The following is a 20,250-nucleotide window of genomic DNA, read 5'->3' as shown; positions in this document are numbered from 1 at the left end:
CAGTCAGGCCTGCCTGAGGAGTCGAGGGTGTTCAGAAACAACATGTCCCCCTGGGTCTTTGGGTGCGGGCTTGGGAGAGGCCCCTGTGATGTTTGCCCTGGGCAGGGACGGGCCATGGCCTTTCGTCACCTCTGTGTCTGGCCAGGGGTGGAGACCAGGACCATAAAGTCTCAGGTGTGAGTGGGCACCCCGCCCAGAAGAAGGGCTGGAAGCTGGGGACCCCAGGGAAAGCCCTGGACATTTGGAAAGGACCATGTCGAGGCGGGGAATGGGGAGGGATGGCTGGAAGAGAGAGGGGCTTCTCGGGGGTGGGAGTGGAGGGTCCTTAGCTTGCTCTGGCCTGTTGCCGGCTGCCCCTTCCCTCCATGGTCACCCGCCCTCCGGCGCTTCTTGGCCCCCACCTCTTGGCATCCGTGGTGTGCTCACACCTCCAGCTTCTGTCCCTCCCTCCTTCGCTGCCCCACCCACAGTGGCTCTGACTTCCGCTGAAAGAGAGGGTCGTCGGCTCAGGGCAGTCACTGCTCCAGGACTTATAAGGGAGGAGGGTGGATAGGCTGCCTTTTGTCTAACTCCCTGTGATCACCACGCGCCACCCACCCAACGCCATCACCTCACCTCTGCCCTGGGACAGGCACTGCTCTTCTTCAAGGCAAAGTTCTCTGAGGTCCTTTTTATAGCTGATCCCTTCCTGGGAGGCTTTCATTTCTTGGTCCCTCTTGACGGGGGAAGGCGGGCAGCCAGGGGCCCGTTCCCCGGGAAATGCTGGTGATCTGGATTCCGACGCTGGCTCTCTGGCTCTGCGCGTCCTTTACTGCTACATTGACACAGGGTGAGTGCCCCTGGGCTGATGCTCTGGGTCCAGTGCTCCTGGGTGGTCATAGTACACTCCCCTGCCTCAGGCAGCAGGACTGCAGGTGGCCTCCTCCCCTTTGCATGGCAAGGGGCTGCCACAGGGCTGTGACCTCATCTTGCCTTGGGGGTGCTGAAGGGGTCACTGTGGAGACCTGTGGGTGCCTGTGGTGTGCAGGGGATGGTCTGCACACAGCCCCTGGCCGTGGGGTGGCTGAAATCCACAGCTTCTGCTCTCCAGACTCCCCCCAGGAGGATGAGGGGGTTTTGTCACAGACAGTGGGCTCTGCCCACCCTCCTCCTGGGGGCTTTATCTGCTGGAGGAATGGGTCTTTCCAAGCCTCACAGGGGCACTGCACATGCTGCCAGCCCTGGTCAGGAGAGAGGGAATCCAGAGGGCTGTCTGACAGTGTCCTCTCTTGACTTGGAGCAGCCTCAGGTGCACCCGGGGAATCCCCTCCAGTTAGAAATGGCTGATGGGGCCAGGTGTGGTGGCTCATGCCTGTAATCCCAGCACTTTGGGAGGTCCAGGTGGGTGGATCACCTGAGGTTGGGAGTTTGAGTCCAGCATGGCTAACATGGTGAAACCCCATCTCCATTAAAAATATAAAAATTAACCAGGCATGGTGGGTCGCACCTGTAATCCCAGCTACTTGGGAGGCTGAGGCAGGAGAATCACTGGAACTTGGGAGGTGGAGTTTGCAGTGAGGCAAGATTGTGCCACTGCACTCCAGTGTTTAAGAGTGAAACACTGTCAAAAAAAAAAAAAAAAAAAAAAAAAAAAGAAAGAAAGAAAGAAAGTGAAAATAAAAATGGCTGCCAGTTGTGGTGGCTCACACCTGCAATGCCAGCACTTTGGGATGCTGAGACAGGCGCATCACGAGGTCAGGAAATTGAGACCATCCTGGCCAACATGGTGAAACCCCAACTCTACCAAAAATATAAAAATCAGCTGGGTGTGGTGGCACACGCCTGTAGTCCCAGCTACTCGGGAAGCTGAGGCAGGAGAATCACTTGAACCCTGGAGGAAGAGGTTGCAGTGAGCCGAGATCACACCACTGCACTCCAGCCTGGCGACAGAGCGAGACTCTCTCAAACAAACAACAACAACAGCAACAAAGTGGCTGAGGGGCTGCGGGAGGAGACAGAGGCTCGGGGATCCTTGCTCAGCCTGGTCGTGGCTGTGTGTGAGAGATGACTGGTTACCCGATAATTTCTCTCATACAGAACAGACTTTCTGATTCCTTCCTGGCAGGGGTGGACAGGGATGAGGAGAGGCGGCAGAGGGAGACCTTGAGTTGAAGGCTGTGGGGTGGGCAGAAGGGGTGGTGAGGGGGCAGGGGAGCTGGGGTGGGGGTCTCTGTAGCCCTGCAGGACACCTTCGAAGTAACCTACCAGGGAAGTTCCACCATCCTCCTAGCCAGTGACTCAGGCCCTCCGAGGCTGCCTCTGTCCGCCAAGCCTTGATAGATGATTGCTCCTTTACCCTCCCAGGACATGTTGGGAGAGAGGTACAGAAGAGGAGGAGCTGATGGGAGAGTTTCAAGGGCTGGAGTGATGAACTCTGTGGATTTGGGGACATTATGAGAGTTTGTTAATAACACATAGATTCCCTTTAAGGTAATATACAGGAGTGGGAAGCTGTGGGCTGGGATGGATCTTAGGAGGGGTCCTTTCCATCTCTGCTTCCCAGGCCTGGTCTGACTGATCCTGCAATTTCTCTGGTCAGATTATTCAATGAGAGGGTGATGGAGGTGATGGCAGCGATGATGAAGGCGCCAGGAGTCAGCAGGTGGCATTGCCTCGGTGTACCCAGCTGAGTGTTAGAGACAACCCCCAAGGAACCAAAAGTCCCTGTCCCTCAGGTGCTTATAATTGTGTGGCAAAGATAACACAGGTGAATCCCTTCGTGTGTAAAACAGTCAGAAAACCATCTATCTATGGCCAGTGCAGAAAGCAGGAGGGAGTGAGGCCATGCAAGTAGGACCACTCTGGAGGGCTCCGGAAGGTCTGATTAGATACAGAGATGGAGGCAGAGACCCCTGCCCTCCTCTTGCAGAGGCTTTTGCTGTTCACAAAGCCATTTCCCAGCAGGTAGCTCGTATGATTCTCATGAGGAGATCTGTGTAAGGAAGTCAGGGTAGATGAGGATATGGAGGCTCAGAGAGAGGATGAGTGATTTGCCTGGGGCCACATATCAAATAATGAACACGGCGACCACTTTACAGTGGATTTGCGCCCTGCGCCTCTCCTCCCCTAGAGGATCCCAGTTCTCTCCACTAGCGCCCCTCTTCCCCTCTAGAGGAACCCAGTTCTCTGCAAACCATCCCGTGCTCTAGGAATGGATTCTGGGTCCTTGGCAAGCAGTTCAGATGTCAGATCAGAGACTACCAGTGGCATCTGTAGTTTTTTTTTGTTTTGTTTTGTTTTTTTTTGACAATCTCCTCTGTCACCCAGGCTGGAGTGCAGTGACACAATCTCGGCTAACTGCAGCCTCTGTCTCAAGGGTTCAAGAGATTCTCCTGCCTCAGCCTCTGGAGTAGCTGGGACTACAGGTGTGTGCCAACAAGCCCAGCTAATTTTTTTGTGTGTGTTTGGTAGAGACAGGGCTTCACCATGTTGGCCAGACTGGTCTTGAGCTCCTGGCCTCCAGTGATCTGCCCGCCCCGAACTCCCAAAGTGCTGGGATGACAGGTGTGGGCCGCTGCACCTGGCCCAGCATCTGTAACTTTTCTTCCTACTCTCTGCACCTTCTTCTGGGTACTCCCGGGCACACTCTGGACTGGTGAGGTTTTGGAGAAGCAGTCGAGTGAGGGAAGAGCACTCTGAGAAAGTAGAAAAATCATTTCCACAGCTCTGCAGGGGAGCTACAGCGTAGGAATGCCCTGAAAGACGAGGGGGCATGTGCTGGATCAAGCGTGATGTTTGCTGGGGAGAGTGTGGTGGTGCTGGTGCATTTGTGGATGACAGGAGCACTAAGACCAAGCTGAGATGTTTAGACATCACAGGAACCTCTGGGACTAAGTAGGGCTGGGGATGCCTCTGTAGGGCAGACCAGCATCAGAGAGGCCATCGAGAGGCACCCAAAGCCATCCTGGGAGGAGGATATGAAGGCCCAGCTGGGAACCCAACTCCCCTGGAAATGGGGGCTCCACTTGATGGTTGGCTGGAGGACACTGAGACAGATAGTCTAGGAGGCTGTGTTAACTGGGAGAGGAGCCTTTTTTTGCTGGATGACAAAGGTCTCCAGTTGGGGCTGTGGAGTTTAGGGTGATGGTGAAGTTTCTGAGTGGAGCTGTCCTGGAAGCCTGGGTCTTAGGGGAGGGCTTCTAGGATGGGTCCAGTGCCATTGCCCCAGCCCCTGCTACAGGCTGAGGTAGGAAAATGTGAGTGCTCACTATGAACTAAATCAGCTGGCACCTTGGTCTTGAACTTTGCAGCGTCCGGAACTGTGAGAAATAAATCTTTCTTTCCTTTTTTTTTTTAATTTTATTTTAAGCGATGGGGGTCTTGTTTTGTTGCTCAGGCTGGTCTTGAACTCCTGGGCTCAAACCATCCTCCCACCTCAACTTCCTAAAGTGCAGGAACTACAGGCATGAGCCACCACACCTGGCCAATTTCTATTGTTTAAGCCACCCAGTCAATGGTATTTGCTATGGCAGCCCAAGAAGACTAAGACAGGCTGCCTTCAGAATTTTCTCTTCATCAGCTGGGTGCAGTGGTTCATGCCTATAATCCCAGTGCTTTGGGAGGCCCCAGCCTGGGCAACATAGTGACACCCCATCTCTTAAAAAAAAAATTAGGCTGGGTGTGGTGGCTCATGCCTGTAATCCTGGCACTTTGGGAGGCCAAGGCAGGAGGAACCCTTAAGCCCAGGACTTCGAGACTAGCTTGGGCAACACAGGGAGACCCAATCTCTTAAAAAAAAAAAATAGCCAGTCATAGTGGTGCATGCCTATAGTCTTAGCTACTTGGGAGGCTGAGGGGAGAGGATCTCTTGAGTCCAGGAATTCGAGACTGCAGTGAGCTGTGATTGCACCATTGCACTTCAGCCTGTGTGACAGAGTGAGGCCCTGTCTCAGAAAAAGCTTTTCTCTCTTTATCTTTGGTTTTCAGGAATTTGACTCTGACTACAATGTCTGTGGTTTGTGGCCCTTCATTTATTTTTGGAAATTCTTAGTGATTATTGTCTTCAAATATTTCTCCTGCCCTGTTCTCTCTCTCTTCTCCTTCTGAGACTACAATGAGACGTATGTTAGGCCATGCCATATTGGACTACAGCTCTTGGATACTGTTCTGCACACATCCCTACTACCCCTTTCTGTGTTTCAGTTTGGGTAATTTTTACTGACTTATCAATTGAAGGAAGATAAAAACTGACTTATTTTCAGTTTTTATTGATTTATCTTCACTAATTCTTTCCTCTACTGTGTCTTATCTGCTGATCATCCTGTTGAAAAGAAGTCTTTGGCCAGGTTCAGTGGGTCACACCTGTAATCTCAGCACTTTAGGAGGCTGAGGTGGGAGGATTGCTTGAGCTCAGGAGTTTGAGGCCAGCCTGGGCAACATAGCGAGACCCTGTCTCTACAAAAAATACCAGAAAAAAATTAGCTGGGTGTGGTGATGTGCGCCTGTAGTCCCAGCTACTTGGGAGGCTGAGATAAGAATGCTTGAGCCCAGGAGGTCAAGGCTGCAGTGAGCTGTGATTGTACCACTGCATTCCAGCCTGGGCAACATAGAGAGACTTTGTCTCAAATAATAATAATAATAATAAATTTAAAAATCAGAAAAGAACTCTTTATCTCTGATATTATGGTTTATATTTCTACCATCTTTATTTGAAAGAGGCCTCTCGAGAGGCACCAAGAGCCACCCTGGAACAGCAGATGGACGGTCCAGGAGGCTGTATTGACCGGGAGGAAGGAGCCTCTCTTTGGTGGAAGACAAGGGTCTCCAGTTGGGCCTGTTGAGTGTGGGGTGACCGTGGGGTTTCTGGGAGGAGCTGTCTTGGTGGCCTGGGGCTCCTGGAATAGGGACACAGTCTAGAACTCTACCTTCTCCAACTGCTGCAGAGGACACAAAAGCCAGAAAATGCCAGAAAAATGCCAGGGATCCACATGATGACTGGAACCAGTATCCTGTTTTCTGTACATGAAGTTCCAAAGTGTTCCTAGTAAGGGTTGGGGTGGGGATGGGCTAGGGGAGAGGGACCAAGTGTCTGCCCCGGAGGGGCAGGGTCAGGGGTCTGAAGGGGTCAACACTCTTTAGCTTAGAAAGGTGAAGCTGGGAGTGGAAATGGTTAACATCTATAAAATTGGGAAGAGAGTGGTGGAGGTGAGAACAAATTGGTTCACAATAGACAAAGGGGCAACCTTTGAAACTCAAGTGATGTAAAATATTACAAGGAGTGCTGTTTTATACAAAGAGTAATAAACTTACTCATTCAGCAAACACCAAAGGCTGGCTCTGCCTGGGCAGGTGCTCTGGAGGAGGCAGGGTGAATAAACAGTTTATAGTAGAGTTAATGAGATGGGATTGGGGCAGAAACGGCCACAGCCCAGTCTGCTGCTGGAGCTACGAAAGGGGGCCCGGGGCTGGAGGGGCACAGAGGGGACCTCTGGGGGCCTTCCATCTGGGCTGATGAGGGTACGGGGAGAGGGAGAGGCAGCGTTTGAGTTTGGTGGTGGTTGAGAAGTAGTACAGGAAGGAAGTATTATATTAACAGATGCTCAAAGGCCTTAGACAAATTCAGAACCGCATTACCTGAACTTACACGGAGCTAGGGAGAGAATTGGGATATTGGTAATCAGATTCCCTGGAGAAGATCAAATCTTGGGTGGCACTGGGATGAGCTGGGGTCACCTACAGCTCATTGGGGTGTGGGAAGGCCCAGAGACCCCCACACCCCAGTTGGAGAAGTCAATAGAGACCTGATAGTCTGAGTATCATAGTAATATTAAAAATGGGCCAGGCATGGTGGCTCAATCTTGCCTGTAATCCCAGCACTTTGGGAGACTGAGGTGGGAGGATTGCTTGGGGGCAGGAGTTCAAGACTAGCCTGGCCAAAAATATTTTTAAATAAAAGATTAGCTGGGTGTGGTGGTGTGTCTCTGTAGTCCTAGCTGCTCAGGAGGCTGAGGGGAGAGGATCTCATGAATCTAGCAATTCCAGGCTGCAGTGAGCTAGGATCACACCACTGCACCCCAGCCTGGGTGACAGAGCAAGACATTACCTCTTTAAAAATAAAAAATATATGTATTAAAAATTGCAGATATTCATTGAGGGTTCGCTATGTGCTGGACACTTTTCTAAATATTATCTCATTTAACTTTCACAACATTTCTAAGAAGAAGGATGTGTTACTGATTTTGGGTTTTTATACATGGGGAAACAGGTGCAGAGATGATAAATAATTTGCTCGGTGGGACACGGTGTCTCACACCTGTAATCCCAACACTTTAGGAGGCCAAGGCAGGCAGATCATGTGTGGTCAGGAGTTCGAGACCAGCCTGGCCAACATGGTGAAACCCCGTCTCTACGAAAAATACAAAAATTAACTGGGCATGGTGGCAAGTTCCTGTAATCCCAGTTACTTAGGAGGCTGAGGCAGGAGAATCACTTGAACCCTGGAGGCAGAGGTTGCAGTGAGCCGAGATCGTGACACTGTGCCCCAGCCTGGGCGACAGACCAAGACTCCATCTCAAAAAAAAAAAAAAAAGAAAGAAAGAAAGAAAAGAAAAGAAATTGCTCAATGCCACCCACTCATCAGTTGGAGGAGCCAGGATTTGAACCTAAGCCTTCCAGCTCCAGGGTCCCCATTCCTTGCCGCTTGCTGTCATTGGGGATGCCTGTGTGTATGCCTTCCCTAGGTCTGCCACAACAAATTAACAAACACTACTTGGTGGCTTCAAGCAACATAAATTTATTCTCTTACAGTTGTGGAGGCTAGAAGCTTGAAGTCAAGGTTATCATGAGTGCCACATTCCCTTCAGCCACTCTAGGGGAAGATCTCTCCTTGCCTTTTCTAGCTCTTTTTTTTTTTTTTTTTTGAGACAGAGTGTCTTTCTGTTGCCCAGGCTGGAGTGCAGTGGTGCGATCTTGCCTCACTGCAACCTCCGCCACCCGGTTCAAGCAATTCTCCTGCCTCGGCCTCCCATGTAGCTGAGATTACAGGCACACGCCACCAAGCCTGGCTAAGTTTTGTATTTTTAGTAGAGACGGGGTTTCACCATGTAGGTCAGACTGGTCTCAAACTCCTGACCTCGTGATCCACCCACCTTGGCCTCCCGAAGTGCTGGGATTACAGGTGTGAGCCACCGCGTCTGGCCAGCTTCTTCCTTTTTAAAAAATGTTTATCTCGTTATTTAGAGGCTGGATTATGAGACTGGTTAATTTTTGTATTTTTTTTCTTGTAGAGGCAGGGTCTTGCTATGTTACCCAGGCTGGTCTCAAACTCCTGGGCTCAAGCGATCCACCGGCCTCGGCCTCTCAAAGTGCTGGGATTACAAGCGTGAGCCACGGTGCCCGGCCAGCCTTTTCTAGCTCCTGGTGACTCCTGGTGTTTCTTGGCTTGTGATAGCATCACTCCAATCTCTGCCTCATCATCTCTGGGTATCTTCCCTGTATGTCACACCTCTCTCTCTTTTCTCTGACAAGTATTTGAATTTAGGGCCCATCCTAAATCTGATCTTGAGATCCTTGACTTAATAACATCAAGAAAGCCTCTATTTCCAAAGAAGTTCGCATTCCCAGGTACCAGGAGTTAGGACTTGAGGATGTATTTTGGGGTGATCCTATTCAATGCACCATACCATGCTTTAGCCTCAACTGGTGGCTCTTGCTTTCAAGAAACAGTGACAGTGTCTGCTGGCACTAGGAAGCCAGGAAGTCCATCCACCGCCATTGGTGTGTGCAGGGTTGGAGTGGCCCCAGCTCTACCTCAACCTTCACAACTCTGCCAGGAGCCAAGGACCTTATGGAAAAGGAATAGACCCAGGCTGCCTAGCTCTTGTGTGGCAGAGCAGAACGTGCACCCAGGACTGGGGGACCGCAGCTTATTCCAGTGCCTCCCATAACATTGTAGAATATTCTAGAGTGATCTGGGTGGCCAGAACAGGCATCATTTACTCTCATTTTCCAGGGGGAAATGGAAATTCAGAGAGGTTCTCTGGATTGCACAAGGTCACACAGTGGTGTACAGGTTGGTCTTGGAGATGCAGGAAGGACCCTCCCTCCACGCCCCATGGGGGCTCCCCACACTGCCACTGTGTCTTCAGGGGAGCTGCCACTGGGGACTTCATTGACTGATTTTGTCACAAGCAGAAATATGTCCTGGAGGTGGCAGGAGGAGACAGTTTCAAAGCTTGGTGATGGTCCTCAGACTTGTCCTTGAAGAGCCTTCTAATGTGTGTCCCCAAGAATGCCACGATGCAAAAGACTTGCCTGAAAAACCAGCTGCCTTAATTAAGTAATAATCTGTTTTATTTTAGAAACAGGGTCTCTCTCTGTTGCCCAGGCTGGAATGCAGTGCCTCAATCATAGCTCACTGCAACCTTGACCTCCTGAGCTCAAGTGAGCCTTCTGCTTCAGCCTCTCAAGTAGCCAGGACTACAGATGTGCACCACCATGCCCAACTAATTTTTAAAATTTTTGTACCGATGGCGGTCTCGCTATGTTTTCCAGGCTGGTCTTGAACTCTTGGCCTCAAGCAAACCTCCTGCCTCAGCCTCCCAAAGTGCTGGGATTACAGGTGTGAGCCATTGCCCTCAGCCTTAATCTTTTTAAAGAAAAATCCAAATACATGTGGAATGTAGAAGCAATAAACACTGTAAATGAGCAAGAAAGGACTCAACTCATTTAATGAGACACCATGTCATTACTTTCGCACGGAAAAAAGCTACCAAACTTTACCTGCTTAGCAGGAGAGGGCGCTGGCATCTTTAATGAACAGTGGCTTCAGTGTAGGCAAATAGGCAATTTTTGTTAAGCATTTTGACTACAAAGGTCTGGGGAATCCCAGCTTGGAAATTGTTACCAGTGAATGATTTTCCATAGGTTCTCCAAGGGGTGACATAAGGCATACCTATAATAAAATACAATAAAACAGAATAAAATAAAGTAAAAAAAAATGTATATAGGCAGGGCACAGTGGCTCATGCCTGTAATCCCAGCACTTTGGGAGGCCGAGGCAGGCAAATCACGAGGTCAAGAGATCGAGACCATCCTGGCCAACATGGTGAACCCCATCTTTACTAAAAATACAAAAATTTAGCTGAGCATGCTGGCATGGGCCTGTAGTCCTAGCTACTCGGTAGGCTGAGGCAGGAGAATGGCTTGAACCCGGGAGGCGGAGGTTGCAATGAGCCGAGATTGCGCCACTGCACTCCAGCCTGGATGACAGAGCAAGACTCTGTCTCAAAAAAATAAAAATAAAATAAAATGTATATGTATATATAACATATATACATATACATGCATATTTATATATTCACACACATTTATTGTGTTTTAAAAATTATATAATGAGGTGTGGTACATCTGTAACCCCAGCTACTCAGGAGGGAGGGAAGGTCACTTGAGCCCAGGAGTTGGAGGCTGCAGTGAGCTAGGATCGCACCACGGCGTTCCAGTCTGGGGGACACATTGAGAACTTGCCTCTCTCTTTTGTTGTTGTTGTTGTTTTGTTTTGCTTTTGAGACAAGTCTTGCTCTGTTGCCCAGACTGGAGTGCAGTGGTGCGATCTCTGCTCACTGCAACCTCCGCCTCCCAGGTTCAAGAGATTCTCCTGCCTCAGCCTCCCGAGTAGCTGGGACTGTAGGTGCGCACCACCACGCTCAGCTAAATTTTTGTATTTTTAGTACAGATAGGGTTTCACCATGTTGGCCAGGATGGTCTTGATCTCTTGACCTCATGATCCTGCCCGCCTTGGCCTCCCAAAGTGCTGAGATTACAGGCATGAGCCACTGGGCCCAGCCAGAGACCTTGTCTCTCAAAAGAAAAATTATAAGATGAAAACATATCCATCGTGGAACATTTAGAAAATATAGACAAACACAAAGAAGAAAATCTTTCTTTTTTTTTTTTTCTGAGACGGAGTCTCAGTCAGAGTGTTGCCTAGACTGGAGTGCAATGGTGCGATCTCGGCTCACGGCAACCTCCGCCTCCCAGGTTCAAGTGATTCTCCTGCCTCAGCCTCCCGAGGAGCTGGGATTACAGGCATGTGCCACTGTGCCCAGCTAATTTTTGTATTTTGTTAGAGACAGGGTTTCACCATGTTGGCCAGGCTGGTCTTGAATTCCTGACCTCAGGTGATCCAGGTGCTTCGGCCTCCCAAAGTGCTGGGATTATAGGCGTGAGCCACCATGCCCAGCCTGAAAAAATACCCCCTTAACCTTAACATTCAGATAAACATTGTTAACATTTTATTTCTATGTATTTAGATTTATTCTATGGACGGTTTGTATTTTAAAGGCTGATTACTATTCTATTCTATGGAATACAACAGTCATATAACCAGTCCCCTATTTGTCTATTCTTGGACATGTGTACCTCTGCTTTTTACTATAATCAGTAACAAGGCAATAAACATTCTTGTATGAATTTTATTTTATATCTGCATCAGATTAATTGAGGATGAATAGCTAGAAATGGCATCGTTAAAATGATATCAGCAGCTGGGTGTGGTGACTCATGCCTGTAATTCCAGTGCCTTGGGAGGCTGAGGTGGGACAATCACTGGAGGCTGGGAGTTGAGACTAGCCTGGGCAACATAGTGAGATCCCATCTCTACGAAATGTAAAAAATTAGCTGGGTATGGTGGGGCCTGTGGTCTCAGGTACTCTGGAGGCTGAGGTGGGAGGATCTTTTGAGCCCAGGAGTTCGAGGCTGCAGTGATCTAAGGTTGTGCCACTGCACTCCAGCCTGGGTTACAGAGTGAGACGCCAACTCCTAAAAAAAAAATGGTATGACTCTTCCAATGGTCCCTGATGAATATTTTCAAATTATCCTTTAGAACTATGATGCCAAGTCAACACCACATGAAAACACCTGTACACCACCAGCTATTATAGTCATCTCTCATCATGATGGGTGCAATTTGATAGACGAAGACGAAGAAGAAATCGTATCTTGCTATGTTTTAGATTTATTTGTTTCCTGGTGAAATTTATATGCTTTTTCCTTCTCCTGGGCTTGTTGGCTCTTTGAGTTTCTTTGGAGAAGAAGCTGCGTTTTCCTTTGCCCAGCTTCCTTGTGGAGCACCCTGACCCTGGAGGTTGACCTGGGGGAGGAATGCCCCACCTGCTCCGTTACATCCTTTGGGGACACCGTTGCCACCAGAATCCCAGGCTGGGAGGGGTCTGAATCTCTTCACCCAGAGCACGGTTCCCTTGTCCCTTTTGCAGCGAGTGAAGAGACTTGGCTTGGTGGCGTTTGCCAGCCCGGGGGATGATGGAGATGGCAGACCCGAAGCTTTTAGCCTGGTTCTCCCACTTAGTGAGCGGGCAAGGGCTGCAGGAGCCGGGGAGAAGGAGTGTCAGGAGGTGAGGGTGTCCTAGGAACTGATTGTGAGATTTCAGAAAGAGGAAGGGCAGCTGGATGAGATGGATGGGGATTTGGTCACTTAGAACTCAAGCCTGGTGTGACCTGTGAGGGCAACTGTTGTGGAGATGTGAGTGGTTAAGGACAAATTGAATGGTAGCAAATCGGAGAAAATGGTATGAATCCAGGAACAAAGGCAAAAGAGAGCAGGTATGTTCAGAACGGTATCCTGCATTCCACAGAGTGTCCCTGCCTTCTTTGGGTCCCTGTCCCTCCAAGCCCCTTCTTGCAGTCTCCAGGGCACAGCTGTTTTTTTCTTTTCTTTTCTTTTCTTTTTGAGACAGAGTCTCACTATATTGTCCAGACTGGAGTGCAGTGGCGTGATCTCAGCTCACTGCAACCTCTGCCTCCTGGGTTCAAGTGATTCTCCTGCCTCAGCCTCCCGAGTAGCTGGGACTACAGGTGCCCGCCACCACGCCCGGCTAATTTTTGTATTTTTAGTAGAGACGAGGTTTCACCATGTTGGCCAGGCTGGTGTTGAACTCCTGACTTCAGGTGATCCACCCACCTCGGCCTCCCAGAGTGTTGGGATCACAGGTGTGAGCCTCCGCACCCGGCCTCCAGGGCCCTGCTTCTAAGGCACAGTTGGGATCATGGCTTTTTACTGAACTAAGTCAAGTCCAAACCCCATTCTAGGCTGGTTCACGTCCATTTTCCTAGCTTCCCTCTGTCTTAGTGTCTTCCCTTACCCCAAACACACAGTGAGGACTTTTACTCACCTCTGGGCCCCCACACATGCTGTTCTCCTGCCCTGAAACCTTCCCCTTCCTCCTCTTTATTCCTCTAGCCCTTTTTGGGGGATAAAGGTAAAAGTCACTTTAATTTCTTTTATTTTTTTTTAGAAATGAGGTCTTTCTCTGTTGCCCAAGCTGGAGCACAGTGACCCAATTATAACTCAGTACAACCCAGAATTCCTGGACTCCAGTGATCCTCCCACCTCAGCCTCCCAAGTAGCTGAGACTGCAGGGACACAGCACCATGTCTGGCTAATCTTTTGTTGAGACAGGGTCTCCTTATTTTGCCCAGGCTGATCTCAAACTCCTGGGTTCAAGCAATCCTCTGCCTTGGCCTCCTAAAGTGCTGGGATTACAGGCATGAGCTGCCACATCTGGCCTTTTTGTTTTGTTTTGTTTGAGATAAGGTCTTTCTGTGTTGCCCAAGCTGGAGTGCAGTGGTGCAGTCATAGCTCACTGCAGCCTTGAGCTCCTGGGCTCAAGCAGTTGTCCTGCCTCAACCTCCTGAGTACCTGGAACTGACTACAGGTGCATGTACCACACTGGGCTAATATTTAAATTTATTTTTTGTAAAGACAGGATCTTGCTATGTTGCCCAGGTGGTCTTGAACTCCTGGCCTCAACTAATCTTTCCACCTTGGCCTCCCAAAATGCTGGAATTACAGGTATGACCCACCGTACCTGGCCAAAAGCCATCTTTAGAATGTGCTTGAATTCTATGTTATTAGCTGAGTGACCTTGGAAATTATTTATCCTTAGAACCTTGATTCCTATGTAAAATAGAAATAGTGGCCAGGTGCGGTGGCTCATACCTGTAATTCCAGCAGTTTGGGAGGCCAAGGCGGGTGAATCACATGAGGTCAGGAGTTTAAGACCAGCCTGCCAACATGGCAAAATCGTGTCTCTACTAAAAATAGAAAAATTAGCCAGGTATAGTGGCGGGCACCTGTAATCCTAACAACTTGGGAGGGTGAGGCAGGATAATTGCTTGAACCTGGGAGGTGGAGGTCGCAGTGAGCCAAGATCCTGCCACTGCACTCCAGCCTGGGTGACACAGCGAGACTCTGTCAAAAAAAAAAAAAAAAAAAAACAAACCAGGAAATAGCCATGTCCACCTTGCAGGGTTGTTGTGATGTTTATATTTGGTAACTAAGAGAAAGCTTTGGACTTTCCAGCATTCACTGACTCATTCACTGAGAAAGTCTCTGTGAGCCTCTACAGGGCTAACTGAACAGCACAGAAATGTTCTTTATCCTCATGGAGTTCACAGCCTACAAGGGCAAAGACATTCTTAGGAAGTTACAGAATCACTGAGTTCCAGTTAATATGTCTTGTGATAGGGCGAGTACAGGAATCTGATCCGTACCCAATAAACGCCAGCTCTCCCCACCCCTGTTCATACCTCGTGAGTCAGTTATGGAGATGACCATAAACTACCTTTACATGCTTTTTCATTGTTTGACTTGTGACAACAGACACATTCTACTTTTATAACTTAAAAATTCCGGTAAAATTTATGAGTAAACCCAACAGACTCCCATTTTTAAAAGAAGAAGGAAAAAATGACAGGTCAAGTATCACCTCCTCCTGGAAGCCTCCCTTGATGAGAGGCAGGAGAGTCCGCCCTGCTGCATTGAGTCCTGCGTTGCCCTCATATGGGCCCCTGCTGTCTCCTCGTTGTACTGAGGGTCTAGGAGCCCCCGTGAGGGGCAGGGGGTACATCTGCCTTTGATCTCAATGTTACCAGATGGCACCAGGCTCTTGGTGTCCCAAACAAAGATTTGGATGTGACACATACAAATAGCAAAGCAAGCAGCAAAAGTTTGTTACACACAGTGTTACACTCTCAAAGAGGAGAGAGCGGACTGATCTCTGTGAGGTGAGATCAGCATCAGTTTGGTGTATTTTGTATCTTTTTTTTTTTTTTTGACAGAGTCTTGCTCTGTCACCCAGGCTAGAGTGCAGTGGTGTGATCTTGGATCACTGCAACCTCCGCCTCCCGGGTTCAAGCGATTCTCCTGCCTCAGCCTCCCAAGGAGCTGGGATTACAGGCGCCCACCACCATACTCGGCTAATTTTTATATTTTTAGTAGAAACAAGGTTTTACCATGTTGGCCAGGCTGGCCTCTAACTCCTGACCTCAGGTGATCCTCCTGCCTTAGCCTCCCAAAGTGCTGGGATTACAGGTGTGAGCCACCATGCCTGACCACTTTGCATCTTTTTATTTATTTATTTATTTATTTATTTATTTATTTATTTATTTTTTCCTTCTCTTCCCAAGGCCACCTAGTCTTTAGCCAGCATCTGCCTTTTGATTGATAGGTGTGTCACTTAGTTACTTTGGCCTTTGTGTGCTTGCATATGGCTTCCATCTCATAAGCTTAAGTACGGGCATGATATGCAGTCCATGTAGGTGAGCTGTAATGAGCTGATTATCATACAGGGTTATGTTAAAGATACTTTTTCTCTCTGACGGACATGCCTAGCCCTGAGGAGCTACCCCTTACTGGTTTGGTCTGCATTTTGCCGGCCATGAGATCTCTCTTTTTTTTTTTTGAGATGGAGTCTCACTCTGTTGCCCAGGCTGGAGTGCAGTGGCCCACGATCTCGGCTCACTGCAACCTTTGCCTCTTGGGTTCAAGCGATTCTCCTGCCTCAGCCTCCTGAGTAGCTGGGATTACAGGCACCCACCACCACGCCCGGCTAATTTTTGTATTTTTAGTAGAGATGAGGTTTCACCACGTTTGCCAGGCTGGTCTCAAACTCCTGACCTCAGGTGATTAAGGGCCTCCCAAAGTGCTGGGATTATAAGCAGGAGCCACTGTGCCCGGCCAAGGGGAGCAGTTTTAAAGGATAACTTGGTGGGTGGGGGGAGACAGTGAGTCAGGAGTGTTGATTGGTCAGAGATGAAATCACAGGGAGTCGAAGCTGTCTTCCTGCGCTGAGTCAGTTCCTGGGTGACAGCCACAAGATCAGATGGGCCAGTTTACTGATCTGGGTGGTGCCAGCTGGTGTATCAAGTGCAGAGTCTGCAAAATATCTCAAGCACTGGTCCTGGGAGCAGTTTACGGAGGGTCTAGTAACCTCCAGCTGCATGACGCCTAAACCATCATTTCTAATCTTGTGGCTAATGTTAGTCCTACAAAGGCAATCTAGCCCCCAGGCAAGAAGAAAGTCTGCTTTGGGAAAGGGCCGTTACCATCTTTGTTTCTCCTCAAGTTAGTTCAGCCTACTCCCAGGAATGAACAGGGACAGCTTGGAGGTTAGAAGCAAGATGGAGTCAGCTAAGTGAGATCTCTTTCACTGTCTCAGTCATAATTTTGCAAAGGCGGTTTCCGCTGGAGGGCTGAGTTTTCCTGTGGGTGCAGAAAGGTCGGGTGGCTGAGGATTGTGGTGGTCTCCGGGTGAGACACAGAGGAGGTTTCTAAGAGGTGAGTGGGGGAGGTGACCTCAGAGACCAGAAGGGAAGAGGGGTCCCTTGCTCAAGTGAGGGAGGAAGTCTATGGGAAGGAACACCTCGTGAGCCTGTTTTGAGCCCTGCCACCCTCCACTTTGGTGCCTGCCTATGCCCCGCCATCCTCTCTGACCCTTGTACTCAGGGTTCAGGGATGCTCCACCTCTACCTTGGCAGTCCCTGGAGCTCAGCCCTTCCACTACCATCAGGTTGAACTAGACAAAACCTAGCTCATAAATGAGAGGATCGGGCAAAACCTCAAATGTCCACTGACTTCAAAACAAACACGTGGCCGGTGTGTGCCTCAAGCCTGTAATCCCAGCACTTTAGGAGGCCGAGGTGGGAGAATCACTTGAGGCCAGAAGTTTGAGACTGGCCTGGGCAACATAGCAAAACCCTATCTCTAAAAAAACAAATTTTTAAAATTAGCGGCACGCCCCTGTAGCACCAACCATTTGGGAGGCCGAGGCAGGAGGATCACTCCAGCCTGGGAGTTTGGGGCTGCAGTGACTGCAGCCTAGAAGTAGGATGGTGATATAGTTTGAATATTTATCCCTTCCCAGATCTCATGTTGAACTGTAATCCCCAGCCTAGGTAACAGAGTGAGACCCTGGGGAAGAAAAAAAAAAAAAAAAGCCAACAAAACCCAAAAATCTCCCCCAAACACCAAGCCATCTCGTCAATCTTTTCCATGAAGTTAGAATTCCAAAAAATCTTAGGCATTATTGCCTTTGACCTGAACTGCATTGATCAATGATTTGATAGTGCTCTGTCTACCCCTCCACCCCGGCCTTCCGTCCTGGTCCAGCTCCTAGCCTCTCCCTGTGATTATGTGTCTCTTTCGTGACTCTGTAAAACTGGGGCCATCTGGGATGGTGGAGAGTGCCTCTGCTCTGGTGGACTGAACTGTCGTCTCCTCTGCAAGGGGCCAAGGTTGGCCTTCCTGAGACAAGTGAGAAGAATGTAGCTCCCGGCATCTTAGAGATTGACAGATGGGACAAAAGGCCACACACCCTGTCCTCTCAAGGAAGTCCCTTATACATCATCCTGTAGAATTCCTAATAACTCCTGGGCTGATGGCACTACTGTCACAGATTCTGTGCATATACAATCTGATTCATTTCATAGGCAGGATGAAGAAAGCCAGGAATTATGTGTCTGTTTTACATAGGAAAATGGAATTCTACATGTACTGTCACATGTTCTAAGTAGCACAGAGAAGATACAGTAGCTCCTCCAGCCCAGGGCCAAGATAATGCTTTGTTTTTGAGATGGAGTCTCACTCTGTCACCCAGGCTGGAGTGCAATGGTGCGATCTTGGCTCACTGCAACCTCTGCCTCCCTGGTTCAAGAGACCCTCCTGTCTCAGCCTCCCAAGTAGCTGGGATTGCAGGCACATGCCATCATGACTGGCTAATTTTTGTATTTTTAGTAGAGATGGGGTTTTGCTGTGTTGGCCAGGCTGGTCTTGGACTCCCGACCTCAAGTGATTTGCCTGCCTCAGCCTCCCAAAGTGCTGGGATTACGGGTGTGAATCACTGCACCCAGACTAGCTAATGATTTTTTTTTTTTTTACAGTTGTAGCCCTTCGAGTGGGCCTGAACCAGGGTGGAGGAGGTGCTCCCTGGGCAGGCTACGAAGGCTGCAGGATGACCAGGTAGATGTGGCAGTGTTCCAAGAAAAGTGATGACAGCCCTTGAATATTTGTCCTCATCCAAATCTCATGTTGAGTTGTAATCCCCAGTGTTGCAGGTGGGGCCTGGTGGGAGGTGTTTGGATTATTGGGGGCAGATCCCTGTTGAATGGCTTGGACCATCCCCTTGGTTATGAGTGAGCTCTCATTCTGAGTTCACACAAGATCTGGTCTTTTAGAAGTGTGTGGGCTGGGCACAGTGGCTCACGCCTGTAATCCCAGCACTTTGGGAGGCCAAGGCAAGGAGATCACCTGAGGTCGGGAGTTTGAGACCAGCCTGACCAACATGGAGAAAACCCGTCTTTACTAAAAATACAAAATTAGCTGGGCATGGTGGTGCATGCCTGTAATCCCAGCTACTTGGGAGGCTGAGGCAGGAGAATCGCTTGAACCCAGGAGGCAGAGGTTGCGGTGAGCCAAGATCGCGCCATTGCATTCCAGCCTGGGCAACAAGAGCGGAACTACATCTTAAAAAAAAAAAAAAAAAAAAAAAAAAGGAAAGAAGCATGTGGCATTGGCTGGGTTTGGTGGCTCACACCTGCAATCCCAGCACTTTGGGAGGCCAAGGTGGGCAGATCATTTGAGGTCAGGAGTTCGATATCTGCCTGGCCGTCATGGTGAAACTCTGTCTCTACTAAAAATACAAAAATTAGTCAGGTGCAGTGGTGGGCACCTGTAATCCCAGCTACTCGGGAGGCTGAGTCAGGAGAATCACTTGAACCCAGGAGCCGGAGTTTGCAATGAGCTGAGATTGCGCCAATGCACTCCAGACTGGATGACAGGCTGTCTCAAAAAAAAAAAAAAAAAAGAAAGAAAAAAGAAATGTGTGTGGTCCCTCCCCTACACCCTTTGCCTCTCTCTTGCTTCTGCTTTTGCCATGTGATCAGCCTGCTCTCCCTTCACCTTCTGCCATGATTGGAAGTTTCCAGAAACCTCCCTAGACGCAAACATCAGCACCATCCTTCTTGTATGGCCTGTAGAACTGTGAGTCAATTAGACCTCTTTTCTTTATAAATGACCCAGGCTCAGGTATTTCTTTATAGCAATGCAAGAAAGGCCTAATAGAGGTGGCTAGCTCTTGTGTATGTAATGCATCTGGAGAGAAAGGACAGAGAGAATTGTCCATGGAATGGGTGACTGCCTTAGCTCTTCTGTTTTTCCTGGGTTGGCAGCTACAGAGTTAGAGGTCAAAGGGGTCTCTCAGATGTCAAGGATGAGGAAGAGAGACTTGTCAGATCATGTGTGATATGGTTTGGCTGTGTCCCCACCCAAATCTCATCTTGAATTTTAGCTCCCATAATTCCCATGTGTTGTGGGAAGGACCCAGTGGGAGACAACTGAATCATGGGGGCAGGTTCCCTCATACTGTTCTTGTGGTAATGAATAAGTAAGTCTCACGAGTTCTGATGGTTTTATCAGGGGAAACCCCTTTCACTTGACTCTCATCCTCTCTCTTGCCTGCTGCCATGTAAGATGTGCCTTTCACCTTCCACCATGATTGTGAGGCCTCCCCAGCCATGTGGAACTGTGAGTTCATTAAACCATTTGTTCTGTATAAATTACCCAGTCTCTGGTATGTCTTTCTCTTCCTCCTCCTCCTCCTACTCTTCCTCCTTCTCTTCCTCCTCCTCCTCTCCCTCCTCCTTTCCTCCTCCTCCTCCTTCTTCTTCCTCTTCTTCTTCTTTCTTCTTCCTCTTCTTCTTCTTTCTTCTTCCTCTTCCTCTTCCTCTTCTGTTTTTTGAGACAGAGTCTCGCTCTGTCACCCAGGCTGGACAGCAGTGGTGCGATCTCAGCTCACTGCAACCTCTGCCTCCCGGGTTCAAGTGATTCTCCTGCCTCAGCCTCCCAAGTAGCTGGGATTACAGGTGGCTGCCACAACACCTGGCTAATTTTTGTACTTTTAGTAGAGACTGGGTTTCACA

At 49.2% G+C, this 20,250-nt stretch overlaps 1 protein-coding gene across 1 annotated transcript in view; it reads left to right on the top strand.

The window, feature by feature from the left end:
* The window catches only part of MUC3A (mucin 3A, cell surface associated), a 39,523-nt gene extending 27,119 nt beyond the window's left edge, over window positions 1-12,404 (top strand). Inside the window, exon 3 of the mRNA XM_025379358.1 lies at window positions 12,252-12,404. Coding sequence (XP_025235143.1) covers window positions 12,252-12,404 — 153 coding nt within the window. The remainder of the gene's footprint in view (window positions 1-12,251) is intronic.
* Window positions 12,405-20,250: the final 7,846 nt, after the last annotated feature.

The sequence above is a fragment of the Theropithecus gelada genome, chromosome 3 (assembly GCF_003255815.1).
Source record: "Theropithecus gelada isolate Dixy chromosome 3, Tgel_1.0, whole genome shotgun sequence".
Lineage (NCBI taxonomy): Eukaryota > Metazoa > Chordata > Mammalia > Primates > Cercopithecidae > Theropithecus > Theropithecus gelada.
The sequence above is the reverse complement of the archived record's forward strand: the minus strand, read 5'-3'. Positions and strand labels throughout refer to the sequence as shown.